This window comes from Heterodontus francisci, chromosome 32 (genome assembly GCF_036365525.1).
Source record: "Heterodontus francisci isolate sHetFra1 chromosome 32, sHetFra1.hap1, whole genome shotgun sequence".
NCBI classification, from domain to species: domain Eukaryota; kingdom Metazoa; phylum Chordata; class Chondrichthyes; order Heterodontiformes; family Heterodontidae; genus Heterodontus; species Heterodontus francisci.
Window position 1 is genome coordinate 20,299,043 of NC_090402.1, and position 18,488 is coordinate 20,317,530.

Sequence of the window (18,488 nt, forward strand, 5' to 3'; positions counted from 1 at the left end):
GCTTTTGCATCATGTTTAATGTGGAAATGGAAGATGGAATTTAAAATCCACCCTGATGCTTTAGTTTCTGACTGTGGTTATTGGAGCCAACAGCAGAACACAAAATGGCCACCACCTTGATTGACAGGTTACATCTTCCTATGGCTGGCTTTTACATGCACGCACCAGCTTTTTGTTTCCGTACATTGGCTTCTACATAGCAATCAACATGAAAGCAGAGAGAACAACTGCACAAACAAATGAACAAATGGTTTTGTCTGCAGTACTGTTAAAAAAAAAAAGACCTGTTCAAATGTTGATCACTCTATATGCTTCTTGTTCTACTCTCCTGGTTTGGTTGGTAGTACTATGAATTTATCTCGTGGGTTGATCTTCTGCACAGTTGCTTTTCACCCACATTCCAAACAGGTTTAACAAATCCAACATTCTATTACCACACTAAATGAGACTTAATCCTGTTAAACCCCATTTAGATATCACTAGAAAGGTTTGGAAAGTATATTAAGTTTTATCTGTTTTAGCTCTTTTAAAGTATTTATAAATACAGGACAAATGTTTAATGAATTATTACAGGTAGGAGAGGGTTATTACTCATGACCAAAGAGTAGACATATAAAAATGACAAAAATTAACTGCCGTCAGAACCCTACAGAGTGCATGGAATTGAAAACATATTTAATATGAACATATAGCTCTCAGACCTGAAGAATATTCATTGAAATCGTAACTGTATTGCCTTAAGGGATTGATAACTGACTATAACGCTAACCCTTGTGGTTAAATTAACAAGGTCTTTCTCTTGCTGTTCTTTTGTTTTTTGTTTTCAGCTTTCCCCATAAACAAATTAAAAGCCAGGACTGAACAGTAAGCTGAATTTATGTTATTTAAGCTTCATGTTTTTCCAATATTCTACCACAGCAAGGGTTCGGGAACATCGATGGGGAGTACTGGCTTGGTCTGGAAAATATTTATTGGTTGACAAACCAAGGAAATTACAAGCTGCTGATCACCATGGAGGACTGGCAAGGGCGCAAAGTGTTTGCCGAATACGCCAGTTTCAGACTGGAGTCTGAGACTGACTACTACAAGCTTCGGGTGGGTCGCTACCATGGAAATGCTGGCGATTCCTTTACTTGGCACAATGGAAAGCAGTTTACCACGCTGGACAGAGACCGTGATGCATACACAGGTAATGGCAACCTCACTCAAAGCCACGCTCAAAATTGGTGGCGACACTTCTAATCTTTGCTTAAAATACAGCAAAAAACATTGGTATTTATTCACTCAGGTTTCTTCATTGTGTCTGGACTGTTGGAATGAGGGCTCATTGCACTAAATCTTAGTCTTACTAATTATTGTCTCGGGCCTCATACGATGGAAGCCTTTACTTTCCTCAGGCTTCCTACAATCTAGAAGTTGAAAAATCTCAGCTTCTCAGCTAACCACTACTTCTTCGCTTGCATCACTTTCCCTCCCACTCTCATCACTCTGCAAACGAATAAAGATTCGCATTACAGGAGTCTGAACCTAATATGGTTGATGTTTGTTAGTGCTACTAAATTTCCTGCAGCAATGCCCCAATACCAGTCAATGAATATAGGTTTTTTTCCCATATATAGATCACAATGTAGTTGTCAGACTTCAGAAAGTCATTCCACAGTGCCACTAAACTGCCTCAGGCTGCATCTACAGCGTGACAGCTGGCACAGCAAAACTGAGTGGCAAATGGTTGCCAATGAGAATGGTTGGCAAAAAGCACTGGCTATAAACTATGGCAAGATGTAGCAAGGCCAGTGGATGGAAGTGCTTGCCCAATGCAAGAGTTTTTAAAATAATATATAGATATTTAAAGAAATTGGCAGATACCGTTTCCTTACAGAATAAAAAAAAATTATGCCACACCTGAATGATTACTTCACAAAGCTCTTCAAATATTTGTGACGTGGATTTTTGTTTTGTAGGTAACTGTGCACACTATCAGAAAGGTGGCTGGTGGTATAATGCCTGTGCACATTCAAATCTCAATGGTGTCTGGTACCGTGGTGGACATTATCGCAGCAAGTACCAAGATGGAGTGTACTGGGCGGAGTTCAGAGGGGGAGCTTACTCCCTGAAGTCAGTTACTATGATGATGAGACCCAACCCCAACACTTTTCATTGAAAAAAAAACTAGGTGTCTTGAACACGCAGAAGCAGAAGTGAACATTAGCACCCTGTATATAAAATCAGCCTTACGTCAATATGTATACTGAGCTGTGCTTATTCTTGAGATGAAAAGAAAAATACTTCTATGTATTTATTTCCTTCAAATTATGAACTTGTAATGTCATATATACAAACTTATTTTCTCGCAGAACAGCAATTTGCTGGTGTAAATGCGGAGTTCAGAGTATTTGTGCTTAAAGTCATTTAAAAAAAATAGTATTGTAATAAAATTCCATTGTGTTTGGGAGGTTATTTTGCTTCTGCAGTATGAACACCAGACCTCCGTACCTGGTCTGGCATGAGACAGGACTTCAAGAGCAGCAGTTAGCACTTTCGCTGTTTGGAAGCAAAGAATGAGAATGAGAGGTGCAAACATTGCTTAACAGTCGCAAGATGCTTTTTACAATATCAAAAATATTCAACATGAACGCATGCATTGAAAGAAACAGTCCAGCAAATTCTTCTGACATAGTGAATTGCAAGCCTATGCAATGTTTTTGTTCTGTAATTCTGACGCAGGAAAGGAGTTCTGATGAATCTATGGGTACTTGATGTACTCTAGAAATTAGCTCTGAGAATTTCCATAGTTATTAATATCACTCCAGATGGTAAAACAAGAGAGTGTGCTCGAACTGTCTCCAGCTTGTTAGGGATATATGTATATGTAAAAAAAACGCTTAAGTGTATTTGAACCAATTTTTCTCTGATTCTGCTGATTCCTGCTCTTAAAAGCCACTCTCAGGCATAAATTTCCAGCATTTTGGATGAAAACTTTAAAGAGAGAGAAGTGAACTATAGAGTAAATTTACAACTTTAAGAGTTCCCATCAGAGTTTTGCATATCAGGAACATATACTGGGAATCATCATCGCTTAGTCCCCATCATCAACATCCTGAGGGTTACCATTGACCAGAAACTGAACTGGAGCAGCCATACAAATACTGTGGCTACAAGAGCAGGTCAGAGGCTGGGAATTCTGTGGCGAGTAACTCACCTCCTGACACCTCAATGCTTGTCCACCATCTACAAGGCACAAGTCAGGAGCATGATGGAATACTCTCCACTTGCCTGGATGAGTGCAGCTCCAATAACACTCCGGAAGCTCAACACCAACCAGGACAAAGCAGCCCACTTGATCGACAGCCCATCCAACAACTTAAACATTCACTCCCTCCAACACCGACACATAGCAGTAGCAGTGTGTACCATATAAAGGATGCCAGTGACACTCGCATACCATGAATGATTAAACAAATAATTAAAATGTGTGCTATCCACTAAGCATTAATTTTAATAGGTGAATACTCATGGGATCGTGCCTCACTATTCCCAATATGTAACAGTCCTGGCATACGAAGATCTGTTCTGGGAACACAGAAGAAGAGAAGTTACTCTGCATCACGCAGGCAATGATAATGTTGTTACTTTCTGAAAGCAAACTATTTCCCACTGAATAAGACAACAGCACATCAAAAAGAAAAAAAGGTCATAGCTTGGTGAGGAAAGAACTTTGGCCCTGAAATTCCATGTGGGGTATCAGTGTACAACCAACCAACGCATCAGCGTGAAATTCCTCCCTCTGTTATTTTAGTGGAGGTGTTAACAGATTAATTGTAAACCTACTGAAATTAATCTATTTTAAATAGGGTTAGTCTATTCCTTTAAAATAATGGAGAGAGGAATTTCAGACCAACACATTAAGCATTCATACAGGAATATCCCACCACATAATTTCCCAACTTTACTTTCATTTCCATGTGGGGCTGTAGGGAACTGAAATGTTGAGATTGCAGCTTGAAAACCTAGACAGTGAGAGTGTTTGTGTGCATTTGTGGATGCGTGTATACTAATTCCTTGTTTTCTATCTAATGTCCATTTACATTGAAGAATCATATATAGGTAAATAAATATAGCCATAAACAACTGGGGTGGGGTGGGGTGGAGGAGGGTGGGTGGATAGGAGAGGGGCTGCACACCCTTTTTATTTCTGCAGTCACTTACAGTACTTTATTGTAATATTTCTACTGCATTCTTGTGTACATCTGTGTCTTACTAACTGTAACAGTATGTAAAATACAGTTCGTGATTCCAACTTTGATCGTTAATTGTAGAGTTAAAAGAACTAAATGCTATTGGCAGAAATAGTTTTGTCTTTCGCAACATTGTCTTGACAGTTCCAATATAACCTTCAACTGCTGCAATAAACATACTTAAAGTACATTTGTTAGTATTATTTACATTAAACACGTAGGACCGATCAACCTGCAGAAAGCCAGTTTGTAGTGCTCCGACCTCTAGTCTGGTCCCATTAGTTCAGCATTGATCAGGGATCAAACTGGTATCTCCTGCTCATCAACACAATTGCTTAACCAGTTGCTCGCTCAGGAGAAGCGGCATCCAGCTTCTGTGCTTAACAGCTGCTAATTCAAGTGGTATTGGCATAGAGCTGGGAGTGGTAACAAGCAAACTGCTACGTCAGAAATGGAATAGTTTATGCACAGGAAAAACTTTAGCAAACAAATAAAACAAATTCTGGGTACTGCCTGTGTGGAGTTTGCAAGTTCTCCCTGTGTCTGCGTGGGTTTCCTCCGGGTGCTCCGGTTTCCTCCCACATGCCAAAGACTTGCAGGTTGATAGGTTAATTGGCAATTATAAATTGCCCCTTGTATAGGTAGGTGGTAGGGAAATATAGGGACAGGTGGGGATGTGGTAGGAATATGGGATTAGTGTAGGATTAGTATAAAATGGGTGGTTGATGGTCGGCACAGACTCGGTGGGCCGAAGGGCCTGTTTCAGTGCTGTATCTCTAAAAAAAAAACAAACTGCAGTCGAAAAACAGCACAGAATGAATTGGTGGGTATGCGTTAGCAATGCTGCAGTTGGACTGCAGCTACCAGTCCCAGTTTCATAGAGCAACTCTCCCAGCAGTTACATTGTACATGCTCGGTGTGGGCACCTGCAAATCTTACATAAGCAGCAAGTGATATTTTTCTTGTGCCAGGTTTTTCTTAAATTGACACTTGACTCCAAAAAAGCAATTCATGTCTCAATGTCCAAATACACATACATACAAACCAAGCATAAACAATGCACTGCCAACAATCATGACTCTCTGACACAATAGCAACATCAATCAGCAGCCAATAACTTTTTAATGGATATGGACTGTGCAAACCTCATAAAAGAAGAATCTCATTGCACAAAATAAATAGCAGCAGAGACTTGCCCAGCAGTAGCAAACAGGAAAAGCTGACAGAATTAATACAAGAGCAAGCCACTGTAAATGAATACGACTTCCCTGCTTAATCTTCTGACAGAGGCTGTCCTGACGGGACTTCTCAAACAGAAATAATTGCGCTCCAGAAGACCCGAAACAAATAACTTTCACAGAAACAAAATCTCTTCAAGAATAAGAACCACATGCGACAGATGAACTACCAATGGCACAAGACAGAGAAAAACAAACACTCAAGATATAGTGATTGCAACCCAAAATACACGGAAAAGTTACACAAAAACAATACCACTGACCCAAATCACATAGAAAAACACAAAACAGCTTGCCAGGGCATATAAGGGTTGCTGGAGAGCACACTAGTTTGTGGGAAATTTGCAACTTGTTTTTGGCACACATGAATATTTTTCAAACCTTACTAGCTCCCAGAAACTACCAAGGTCAAATTTATCTGATATCTATTACTTTGGTCACTGCTGACTGAACCATGTATGAAAAGGTAACATGCACCATCACAAACACTCTGCAAAATCAAACAGGCGATGCCATACGGTACTCTTAGAGAAGAACTCTAAAAAAAAAGGAAAGCACAATATAGATACAATAAACATTTCGAATTCGGTAATGAGACCATTTGACCACAGAGTAATGTGTACAGTTCTGGTCACATTACAGGAAGGATGCGATCGCACTGGAAAGGGTACAGAAGAGATTGACAGGATTGTGGCCAGGAATGGAGAATTTTAGTTATGAGGAAAAATTGGATTGGCTGGGCTGGTTTTCTTTGGAACAGTGGAGGCTGAGGGAAAATTTAATTGATGTATATAAGATTATGAGGGACCTAGATAGAATGGAAAGGAAGGACCTATTTCCATTAGCAGACAGGTCAATAAACATGGGGCATTGATTTCAAGTAATTGTTTGAAGGATTAAAGGGGAGTTAAGGAATAATCTTTTCACCTAGAGGGTGGTGGGGGTCTGGAACAATCTGTCTGAAAGGGTGGTAGCGGCAGAAACCCTTGGCATATTTAGAAAATACTTGGATATGCACTTGAGGTGCCATAAGCTACAGGACTACAAACCAAGAGCTGGAAGATGGTAATAGACTGAAGAGCACTTTTTCAGCATGGACACAATGGGTTGAATGGCCTCCTCTTATGCCGTAAATCTTCCTCTATTTCTATTTAAATACTGTATGGGGGGGAAAAAATCCCAAGATGACACTGTTTCACAGCAATACACACTTTGGACACAAGTCAAAAAACAGTTTGGTATATAAATCTTCACTGTTGACTGGGATAAATCGCATCATTAACAGACATTTGAAATTACAAATATACACATCAAATAATGTCTGGAAATTAATAAAATCCATAATAGGTTAAATGTTCGACAATGTGATCAAAAAAATTGTGATGGAATCTTCATGTGCAGACTGTATTCTATGCAGCTGGCCTGTTGGGTGCCATGACTTTGGATTCAAAGCACGTATTTTTGAGACAGACCCCAATTTGAAAATGAAACTAAAAGCCTGAATATGTTCATGGAGGTCAGTTATTTTTACCAGAGACATGTGACTGGAGTTTAGGTTTCAGCTTTACAAGACGACTCTGAAACTAGCTGCAAAGCTGTTTTTTTTTTAAATGTTTCCTGGGGTTGCTGAACTGAAACAAGCTGGGAGCTGTTGGTTTTAAAAAGACAAGCTCTTTGAACTGGAAGCTGCTTTCTGGGAGCTGACCCTTAGAAAATACAGGTTGCTACCGTTGCTTTTGGTGCCTTAAAGAGTTATGTAAGGCGAGACCAGTGAAGCTACACCACCAGGACTGCTGTGAGCAAAACCACAGAAATTCCAGAAGGGTGCACAGTTTTGGTGGAGATGGTATCTGTGGAGATTGGATTGCAGAGAAACTGCCATTGAGCGGAAACTACTGTTTGCATCTTGGGAGATGGGATCTGGAGATCGACTTGAAAAGTTTGAAGACTTTAAGGACTTTGTGACAGTTTGGCCTCATCCTGAATAGGACTGCCAGAGGACTTGAGATATATCTTTGTTGCATCTGATAATTAACCTATAATCTTTAAGATATTCATACATCAATCGTGATTTAACTGTTAGTTCATGTTTAATGTACGTTGGTTTTGGTTTGAATGTTAAAGTAAAATTTATAAAAGTGAAATCTTGTCTATTTCAACTGTTTCCTAAGTTGGGGTCAGTCGGGGGATTCGATTCTTTTGGTTTGTTGGTAATCTCCACAGGGATCATAATAATGGAAAACTTAATCCTCAATCAGGTGCAAGCACTAGTCAATATGGCATGAAAGCAGATAACATATTTCAGCAAAATCCCCCACAACGACCAGGAGAGTTTATCCCCTTCTCAAACTCTGTTTTGGAAAACAGCATGCTTCCATTCTGCCTGGTTGCTGTTTATGCCTGTTCAGATCACCATTCTTTAAGGTGAGCATCTGAAATAAAGCTACTTTTTGTTCTTCATCTACCTCAAGAGTTTTTTTTGAAAGCTAGTTGATGGACCACTAATCTCAAGTTGTCAACAGTACTCACATTAATAAACCTCTTCTAACTTAACAACTGTGGGAACATCCAACTGAAATTAGACCAAAGTGTTTGGAACACTCCACCAACCAACAAAACAATCGGATGGAATACTAGGACATGAGAAAAGTAAAGCTCAAAGACAGATCACATTCAATCTGCTCGGGAGACTGAAACATTATATAAAACACAAAGCACAAGCAGCACTAGATCCATACCACCTCACAAACACACAAGAAAATCCCCACAAAAGGTCAAATATGGTCTTAAAACCCAACCCGTGAAAACACCTGGAAATTAAATCACTTTACGCACTGTACATTGCAAAAGAATGAAGTAGTTCTGAGTCAGAAAACATCTGGTTCAAATAGTAGCCCAGAAGGGAATTTAGATGGTCAGCAAATTTAGTGGGAATTGTATAAAGGGAGCAGGGGGTGGGTCTCATGGATGAAGAGCTTGGAGAGGTCATGCAGCAGATGGAAGGGAAGCTAGAGGAAGACAGGTATCCAGGGCAGGGGAAGGATGGAGACTGCGGAGAGATTAGATTTGTTAGCAACGAGAAGAATGTTTGATCTTAATCTTGGTGACAAAGAAGTTCATGAACACCTCACACTTGCTGTTAGAGGTGAGGGTAGAAGTGGCATGGGGGAAGTGTTTGGGAAAGTTGGTCAGGGAGAAAAGGAGCTTACGTTATCTTTGTTCTCTAGTCTGATCCTGGAGTAGTTGGCTGTTTTGGGAGAAAGAGCAGGAGGTCAACAGCACTTGATCTGCTGATAGATGACTAAGCACCAGCTACACTCGACACCAGTCTTTGGATTTGAGGGCGTTAACTAGGGAGCCATATGAGGAGGGATTGGAGACAATAAATGTTTCTCTGGGAGTAACAGCATCAAGGGCACAAGTAAGGGAAATGTTGAGCAAATAGATGTCTGCAGAAGTATCATGGCAAGGAGGGAAAAGGGTAGCCAGTTGAAAGTTTGGAAGTGCATTTTTATTGCTTGGTGGAGAGTACAGGCTGAACCTTAGAATCACAGCACTGAACATTTTTTAGTTCATCTTATTTCTTCAAGCCAGAATAAACGTTACAGTCCTTCTCACCTCAAATTATCTAACGTTCACTATCCTTATCTGAAAGATCATTCAGTAACTTATGCTCCCTTACTCCAATGTATTGTGCTACATATTTACCTTATCCACACATTCTGTAAAGACATCTCTTAGTTACTTACTTTTCAGTTTCTCTGGACTTTCTGTGTAACACAAAATTGACGCCTGAGATTAGCCTTCGTACCATAATGATACAGCACATGAGACCATTCAGTCCATCATGCGTTTGACAGCTATTTGGTAGAGCTATCCAATTACAGCCACGCCCCTGCTCTTTCCCCACAGTCTTTTCTTTTCCTTCAAGTGTTTATCTAATTCCCTTTTCAAAGTTACTATTGAATCTGCATCCATTGGCCATTCAAGCAGTGCATTCCATCATAACTCACTCTGTAAAAAAAAAAAGTGGTTCTTCAAGTTGCCTCTGGTTCTTGTGTCAATTGTCTTAAACCTGAATTCTCCGGCTACTGATCTTTTTGCCACTGAAAACAGTTTTGCCAGTCTCTTCAGACATATGAAGTTCCTCATCCCTGGAACCATTCTAGTAAATCTTTTCTGTACCCTCTCTAATGCCTTGACATCCTTCCTCAAGTGTGGTGCCCAGAATTAAACACAATACTCCAACTGAGGCCTAACCAGTGTTTTATAAAGGTTTAGCATAACTTCCTTTTATACTCTATGCCTCTATTAATAAATACAAGGATCCCATATCTTTTTTTTTTAAAAAAGCCATCTCTACTTGTTCTGCCGGATTTCTGCACATATACCCCCAAAGTGTCTCTGCTCTCGCACGCCCTTTAAATTTTTACTAGTTAGCTCATATTGCCTCTCCTCATTCTTTCTACCAAAATGTATCAATTCACACTCCTCTGTATTAAATTTCACCTGCCACGTGTCCATTTCACCAATGCTTATTCTCACCAAGCTTCCATGGCTTAGAAGTTGGCGACTAGAACTTAATGTAATAAAGACGCTGTGGTCTGACAAGAGCATGGTGTGATTCTAGTTTGATAACCTCAAATATAAGTTGTGATGTGGGCAATATAAGTTAGCATTCTGTTGATTTTGTTTACTGTTGCACCATAGTCATTTGACATGCTAAGTACCAAATGATTACTACCCCGGATTCTTTCCAACATAAACTATTCTTCACACCATCTTTAGCATACACCCGTTTTATGCCCATTTATCTCTCCAGTGTCCATTCCTTTGTGTTCGCGTATACTGAAATTCATCTGTCACTGCTCTGCCTGCAAGGCAGTGTTATATTTGGCAGGCAGCCTATGGCTTGTACCTCATACTTGGGCAATCCAGCATCAGTGAGCCAGTACAAAAAGCATGTTAAGAGATCCTCTTATCCATTGAGTGTTTACAACCTCTGCAGCTTTAAATACCGCAGCACTGTAAGGTTTTGAAAAACTATTTGATCTGTTTGAAAAAGATGGGTGCTCCTTTTTCTTTAGTTAGTAAGAATATTAATGACGAGCTCCTCTTTGACAGCTTATGAGTTTTCCATTTTACTGCTTTCTGAGAAAGTCATTCTGCCACACGTGTGTTCCGACTGACTAAACAAAACCTAACCAAAAATAAATTAAAATGGAAGAAAGTCAGTCTTGACAGCTGGTTCAGACAGAGAACAATTTAACAAATGTAACACTGGAGGGAGTCCACCTTTGTACGCCATTGTACTTTTCAAAACAAGACCCAAAAGAAACATATGAATCAGATATTCAATTTTTGCTGTTATTTTAGCCCAGTTATGAGCTTGCCAGGAATGGCTTGGTTCTGTTATTTTAAAAAATTGTTTTGTTTCTGTCGTCGGAAATATCAAGCCTGTGTAAAATGCCGATAGTTCAGGCCTCACGGAGATGAAGTAAATATAAAAATTGGTAATTTGTTGGAGTTGAAGTCAAAAAAATGATTGACACGTTTAAGCATTAGACTACTCGTATTTTTCATTTGTATATCACAGCACGCTGAATTACTTTTTGTCACGTCTTGCGCTGAAATGTGTGTGTTACATATTGTTATATTATCTCTGTAAAGAGCCTGAATCTAATTAGATAGGAACTATGTTATTTTTACGTTTTCCAGGAGGCCACATTCATGGCTGCACTGCAGAGTCATGTGATGCGTAACATGACACCAGTCTAAAGCAGTTCTTACTCTGCAGCATGGCGGGCTGAATGAAATAAAAAAAGCTCCAGCATTTTTAAGCATAAAGTGTGATTATTTCTAACTTATGGAAACCAGAAGACATAACAGTTTGACCCTCAAATGAAAGCAAAATACTGCAGATGCTAGAAATCTGAAATAAAAACAAGAAACGCTGGAAATACTCAGCAGGTCTGGCAGCATCTGTGGGGAGAGAAGCAGAGTTAACCTTTCAGGTCAGTGACCGTTCTTCAGAACTAGCAGATATTAGAAATGTGAAAGGTTTTAAGCAAGTAAAGCGGGGGTGGGGCAAGAGATAACAAAGGAGATGGTGTTGATAGGACAAGGTCACAGAGAATCACCGACCAGAAGGTCATGGAGCAAAGGCAAACAATATGTTAATGGTGTGTTGAAAGACAAAGCATTAGTACAGATAGGGTGTTAATGGACTGAAAACTGAACAGCCGCAAGCACAAACATGAAAAAAAAGTGGGTAGGCAAACAAAAGAAAAAATAACTAAAAATTAAAGTAAAATGGGGGGCCCGTCATGCTCTGAAATTATCGAACTCAATGTAATGTGCCTAATCGGTAAATGGTTTGACCCTCCATGTTTGCACTTGGGGCATGCATGGATAATACACACCATCAATTTCTTCCCCAGCATCCTGCGCATGTGCTAGGATGCCATTCCAAGTTGTATTGTTGTGGGGAATTGTTCAGCATAAAAGTGCAACAATTTAAAAGTCTTATAGGTCGTGCGGCCCACTGAGCCCATCCCCTTTTCATACCATAACCCCATCCATCCTCTCACCATAATTCTCTCTCCAGAAAAGCCGAAGAGATACTTACATTACAGGTCAAGCAATCTCCACTGGGAGAAGTCAATTCAGAGAGCAAGTTATTGCTGAGAAACCCATACATCTTCGAACATTAGCACAAAAACACTGGCGGAGGCCCAGCTGCAATGGATTGGTCTTTCAAATGAGCGACAGCTGCACCTTGACATTCTCTATAGAAACTGGACACCAACGTTTTCGAAAACACTTGGCTTTTTAATCTGCTTTAAAGACAATGATATCTTGATCTGTTAATAGCTTGGAGGTTTACATTCATGTGCCTTGACTCATGAGCTCTTGTTCAGTTGATGAGAGAGAGGCAGATGCAACCATACAATCCAAATGAGTTCAGATTTTGTGCTGCAGTCTGATTGGCAGTCTTTCTTTCCACTTCGCAGTTTATACACACGCTCTTTAGGATCTCTTTCCAAAATGATCAAACTGTCCACCATGGACGAGTTTGCTCTCTTTCAGCTGGCAGTAGAAAATAAATTTGGTTAACTCATGGGGGAAACATTTTCCGGATGTCTCCAGACACTGATTCCTCGGTTGAGTTTCCATCCTGGTATTCTTGAGCTCTGGCAAAGCAGCATGATTCAGAACTCAGTGATCGAGATCTTGCCTTGTCACTTGATTCTCATTGAGGTTTGAAGGCTGTGGAAGTGAAAGTTTTTAAATTGACCTGTGTAGACTGCCCACTTTTTACAGCCATAAAGTGACAATAGGATTATTGCCTCATTTACTTTGAGTTTGTGTGTATTTTTTAGTCTACATTCAAGCCATATGTGCTTCCGCAGAAAACCAAAAGCTGAACAGACCTTACTCAGGAAATGAAACACTTTGTGCATCTCCTGATTGCATGCTGCCTAAATTCTTGAATTGAACTCAGCCGTGCCCTTTCAATGCACGGTGATAGTGATATGAAAGTACCACCAGCTGGAACATAACCTCAACCTTATTCAGAGCCGATGGATAGACTTGTCATTCTTGGGGACAGACATAAAGCAGCTGGTGATTACCGAGCCATCTTCCAACGTATGGGCCAATAAAGCACAGTAATTGGCAAAAAGACCTCGTCAACAGCAGTTTATCATCTTAACATGCTATCTATCCTGAACTGAACGTGCACTCCTTTCCAGAGGCCAGGCATAGCTTTTTTCAGCAAAACAGTGAAGACAAGTAGCCAAAGTATGTGGCTGCAAGAACACACCTTGTTTGACTTCCTTGGTGGAGGAGAATGGAGCAGTACCGTCCTGCTAGTAATCACCCTTCCCAGGATCCTGCCATGTAGCTATTGATTCATGTTCACAAACTGGCCAAGACAGCCAAATTTGACCAGAAGCTTCCATAGTGCCTCTTTGCTTACCTTATTGGGTAAATAATGACCATGAACAGGTCTTTGTTTTGTTTTTTATATTGTTCCTGAGTTTGGCTTACAATAAAAGCTCATGCCAACAATACTTCACTTATTTAAAGTGGATCTCAAAAAGCATTGCCTACTATGGTCTTAAAAAGCCGTTCAGGAACATCCTGGCAAAAATCTTCCAAGCAACAGACAGAAGCGCAATGTCAATAGTCTCCACAGACAGAGTGGTTACTCTAAAAAAAAATTTGTATTATGTGACAAAACAGATGCATGCACTCCACTTGAAGGATTGCGAGATGTTTTGCCTGAGAGTCAGCGACTGCAAAACAGCACTTCATAGTGATCTGTAGGGGAGATTGTTAACTGAGTCTAGTGTCTTGTTATTCTTATCTTGGTTGAGGCGGCATGAGATTTTCACTTCCCTCTCGCGAAGAAATTGCAGCACCTGAGGTTCCATCATTTGTTTGAATGCTGGTGGAGAAGCTAGAATACAGAATCTGGCAAAATAAGGTTACTCGCTGGTCCCTCTTCACCAGACAACAGAAGGAAAAGGGAAGAAACTAATACAAAGTAAAAAAGTGACTTTGTTAAAGAAAGAACAGTCGCATGAAAAATAACTGCCCTTTTTAATATTTGTTTTTAATCTGAAAGAACTTTAATTTATATTGTAAACAACTTAGAAATAATAAGTCCCTTTCAAATCTGCATTTTGGCAGAATTATAGCACCTGGTAATTTTGGTTTCTTTCAAGACTTTGCATTTTCAGCAGTGTTGGAAAATCTTTTAGAAGTGACCAACTGGGAGGCAGCCAGGAGACACTTGCCAAAGAGATGGAAAAATCAGCCTGCGAGTCACTCATGAAATTCCCTCACATACCTCTGGTTAGACACCAGAGCAGTACTGTAGACTTGGGAGCAGGTCACTCACCTATCTTTCAGAAAGAAGTGATACATAGCATAGAGCAGAGTCCCGAAAAACAATGTTTGTAAAATAAAAAATAGCACAAGGAGGATGTTTGGCAAAAAGAGAGAAAAACAAATGAGTTAAATGCTACAGATGATACTTTCAAGCCAGAGTTGTTGTTTCCCCTTAGCTCACCAAAGCTTGACAGTAATAGCCCAGCATGGTTGGTGAATGGAACTTGGGCAGATATACAATGACCAACAGAATCAATAGTATTGGATCCTTTAAACAACATATTTGCGAAGAAAGAAATGCTGGAAACAGTCAAAGCTAAAAAGTACTAACTTTCCATTCAAAATTGGCATTCAATAGGAAGAATTTAAGCTTTACATTGTGGGAAGCAATTTCCTTCATTTACATGATGAAGTCTGGGATATCTGGAAAAGGAGCCGAAGGAAAAAACAACCTATGAAGTAATAGGATAAGTCTCGAAAGTGATCAAAAAAGTGTGTCATTTAAAAGTTTCCTTGCAAATAGCCAACAATTTTTTTCAATTTGCATCATCTCAGGCTAAGGGTGTAATATTTTCAGAAAGGAAATACAGCCACATGCAAAATCTCCATCTCGAGTATAAATGGCCTCATCTGTTTTCAATATTGAACGTCTTCCTGTTGTACCAGCAGGTGCTGATAGCACAATTTTGTCTGCAGTAAACAGGGAGTCAGAAGTGGAGACGTCATGCATCCATTTGAAAGCAATTGATGGCAGTCTAGTAGGAAGGGTTATGGGTGGTCTATTGGCAATGCTGTACCTTTTGGGTCCACTTATTCCCATTAATTTTGTGCCCAGATTACACAATCCAGACAGCATCAGCCAAAGCAGCACCAAAAATCGGGGAATTTAAAACATGGGTGAGTTACGCACAACAACCCGTACACTCGTACTTAACACAATCTTTCAAGTTGGTTCAAGATTCAATTTGCCCAATTCAGGCTCCGCCCACAATTTGGCCACACCACCAGGTCGAAATGGTGACATTCTACCAATTGTGCTGGTTCGGGAAGGCTTTACAAATTGCATTCCTTTTTTTACGCTCAGATACTAATAAGGATTTTTCAAATATTTTATCAGATTCAAAAATATTAATTTACTTAGAAACTGACTAGGACACCAATGAAACTATTAAATGGTTGAGGATAGTTTTGTAAAGTAATTTTGAGTGATTTTAAAATGCTTGTTAAAAATGCTCATCTTTGATCAACGACCCATTTGCAGCTGTAATAAAACTGCACCAGCTTACCAATCTTAAATACAACAAGGAATACCTTTTAAATGGAAAGAAAAAGAAACAATTGTGTTCTACTATGCTGCCAAATTGCCTTCGTTCATGGAAGATTATATGTTTGTGCTAATGCAAATGAATTTTAGTAGAAATTTAAAGCCTAACCTAACAAACACAATTTCAAATGTATTTTGGGTACAATTTCCCAATCGCACCCAAAGAGAAAACTCCACTCCATTGAATCCACAACTCAAATGTAATGGTATCACTTACCATGAGGTATAGTGCAGGTGAAATTATGCTATAAAAGCTACACCATTATTTTAAACATTTAAAAAAAATTCATTCTTGGGATGTAGGCGACACTGGTCGGGCCAGCATTTATTGCCCATCCCTACTTGCCCTTGAGAAGGTGACGGTGAGCTGCCTTCTTGAACCACTGCAGTCCATTTGGGGTAGGTATACCCACAGTGCTGTTAGGAAGGGAGTTGCAGGATTTTGACCCAGCGACAGTGAAGGAATGGCGATATAGTTCCAAGTCAGGATGGCGTGTGACTTGGAGGGGAACTTGCAGGTGGTGGTGTTCCCATGTATTTGCCGCCCTTGTCCTTCTAGTTGGTAGAGGTGGCGGGTTTGGAAGGGTTTGGATATTCTTTTTCTTTCAAACATAACAAAAGGAACATGGATAACAGCTACCATCATACTGAATTTCATGATTCCATCATTTAGACAATCATTCTATTCAACTTTGCAATTCAAGTTTTGGACCCGAAAGTCTAAAGAAAACAAAATGCCTTATTAGCTTGGAATAATCACAATACATGAAAATGTGACAAGAGAGATGATGAATGTGCAGGACTGTTGCCAATTCTGTGTTTTAAATGATAGACAAAGGCATTCATTTAAATATAGCAATGCACTTTGGAACACTGGCTGTGGAGAGATTCTCCTCTGTAATTGTTTTAAATCAGTTAGTAAAGTTTGACTTGACCTTTGCTGATAAAAACCAAGAGCTTCAGAATGGGGACTAGAAGCACAGCAGCTGAAGGGAATGAAATCAGTTTATGAAACAGCAGTATTTCTCAACTGTGGTAAGTGGAAATTACCTAGCGCACTCAAAGCTCATCGGTATCCATAAAATCAACAGCAACAATGTGATATGAATTAGTGCTATGACTGGAGTTTTCTTGGATATATGGCTGGGCTTCAGCATTCAGTTGTGGACTTCATGCATGACAGCAGACCAGCAATAGCATAAGAGGTAACAGGTAGCATAAAAAGGTCCTTGCTTAAAATTTGCAATACTGAGGCACTTAAGCATACATTCAAAGTTCTGTTCCCATTGATGGTTGGCAAGTAGAAATGTTGACAGAACTGTGAAGCAGTCTCTGGTACTGTGAGTCATAGTGAAAACATGGAAATGTTTACTCCTTGGACTTGCTTTTTGTATTTTCAGATGGGATGGTGTACATTGAAATATTGGGTTTACAGCTCAGTTTCTTTTTAATCAAAAGATGAATGTTTAGTTAAAGGCAGCAACTTACATTCCATTTAGATTCAATCTTCATCCTTTTTCCATTGTTCTGAAGTGTGGCCTTGCTAAAGAACCATGCAATTTAGTTGCTATTAAAGCCTTCAAGTGATGGTGACACAAAGGCAGGTAACATTAGTAGCTGTAAAGCCAAGTCAATCAAACAGTTCACTATATTAATAAAAGGAGTTGAATCAATTGAAGATTTACAGCTACGGTCAATGAGGATCCTTCCGGAAGGGAGCAGAGGATTCCACTAGTGCTCCATAAGCAAAGGGAAAGCCAGAAATGATCACACAGGTTGACTATTATCATGGCCAGGCTTTTACTATTATTGATCACATCGAACAAAAGGTTCCCATTGGCTACCTGCTGCAAACCCAAGGCCCATCTCACACTCTTTCAGTAACCTTGTTTTTTTTTTTTTTTATTTGTTTGGGGGACGTGGGCAAAGCTGGCCAGGCCAGCATTTATTGCCCATCCCTAATTGCCCTCGAGGAGGTGGTGGCGAGCTGCCTTCTTGAACCGCTGCAGTCCATGTGGTGTAGGTACACCAACAGTGCTGGGAACTGAAGGGAGTTCCAGGATTTTGAACCAGTGACAGTAAAGGAATGCAATATAATACCAAATTAGGATGGTGTGTGGCTTGGAGGGGAACTTGCAGATGTTCCCATGCATCTGCTGCCCTTATCCTTCTCGGTGGTAGAGGGTGTGGGTCTGGAAGGTGCCTTGGCGAGTTGCTGCAGTGCATCTTGTAGATGGTTGTTAGGACCAGGTTAGAAAGAGGTCTAGGGTTCCCTTTCAGCCTTCACCTGGTCTTACTGTAACAGGGTTTAATTTTAAAACACACCATGTTTCTAGCTCCCCTTTGGTGAATCCTTGTTCACCAATTTCCAATGATAAGGCAAAGAAACCAGCACAAACAGGCTTTCTTAGGTTTAAAGTGGATTTAGGGCCTCATCGCTGGAAACCCTATCCTTGGAGAGCTGCTGGCCAATCAGAGGCCAACAGCTGCAGTGCCACTGCGGAACGGTAGCTGCTGCTGGAGGTGACTGTGCTGCAGGCCGAGGAGCATCGCTGAAGCCAGGCCTCAGGTAGATCAGGGCGGGAGGGTTCTCGCGGGAGGGGGTCGTAGGGGAGGGGAGTCGGCAGCAAGGGCAGAGGGATGGCCCTCAGCTGGAACCCCCCTTCCCGAAGTTGGATCTCTCAATCAGGCACTAAGTGCCTTTGAATGAGGGACCCGCCACCAACCCCCCCCCCACAACCCAAAACCCCGGAGATGGGAAGCAGCCTACCACACTTCCCTTGTGGTGACAGG

The 18,488-nt window shown here is 40.4% G+C and overlaps 2 protein-coding genes across 9 annotated transcripts in view; one reads left to right on the plus strand and one right to left on the minus strand.

The window, feature by feature from the left end:
- angptl2b (angiopoietin-like 2b) overlaps positions 1–4,425 on the plus strand; it is a 51,846-nt gene extending 47,421 nt beyond the window's left edge. For both annotated transcript variants that reach the window (XM_068012414.1, XM_068012415.1), the window contains 2 exons: positions 919–1,189; positions 1,962–4,425. In XM_068012414.1, the coding sequence (XP_067868515.1) occupies positions 919–1,189; positions 1,962–2,161 (471 nt within the window). In that variant the 3' untranslated portion in view covers positions 2,162–4,425. The remainder of the gene's footprint in view (positions 1–918; positions 1,190–1,961) is intronic.
- ralgps1 (Ral GEF with PH domain and SH3 binding motif 1) overlaps positions 1–18,488 on the minus strand; it is a 650,997-nt gene that overhangs the window by 368,090 nt on the left and 264,419 nt on the right. The gene's annotated exons all lie outside the window — the stretch shown is intronic.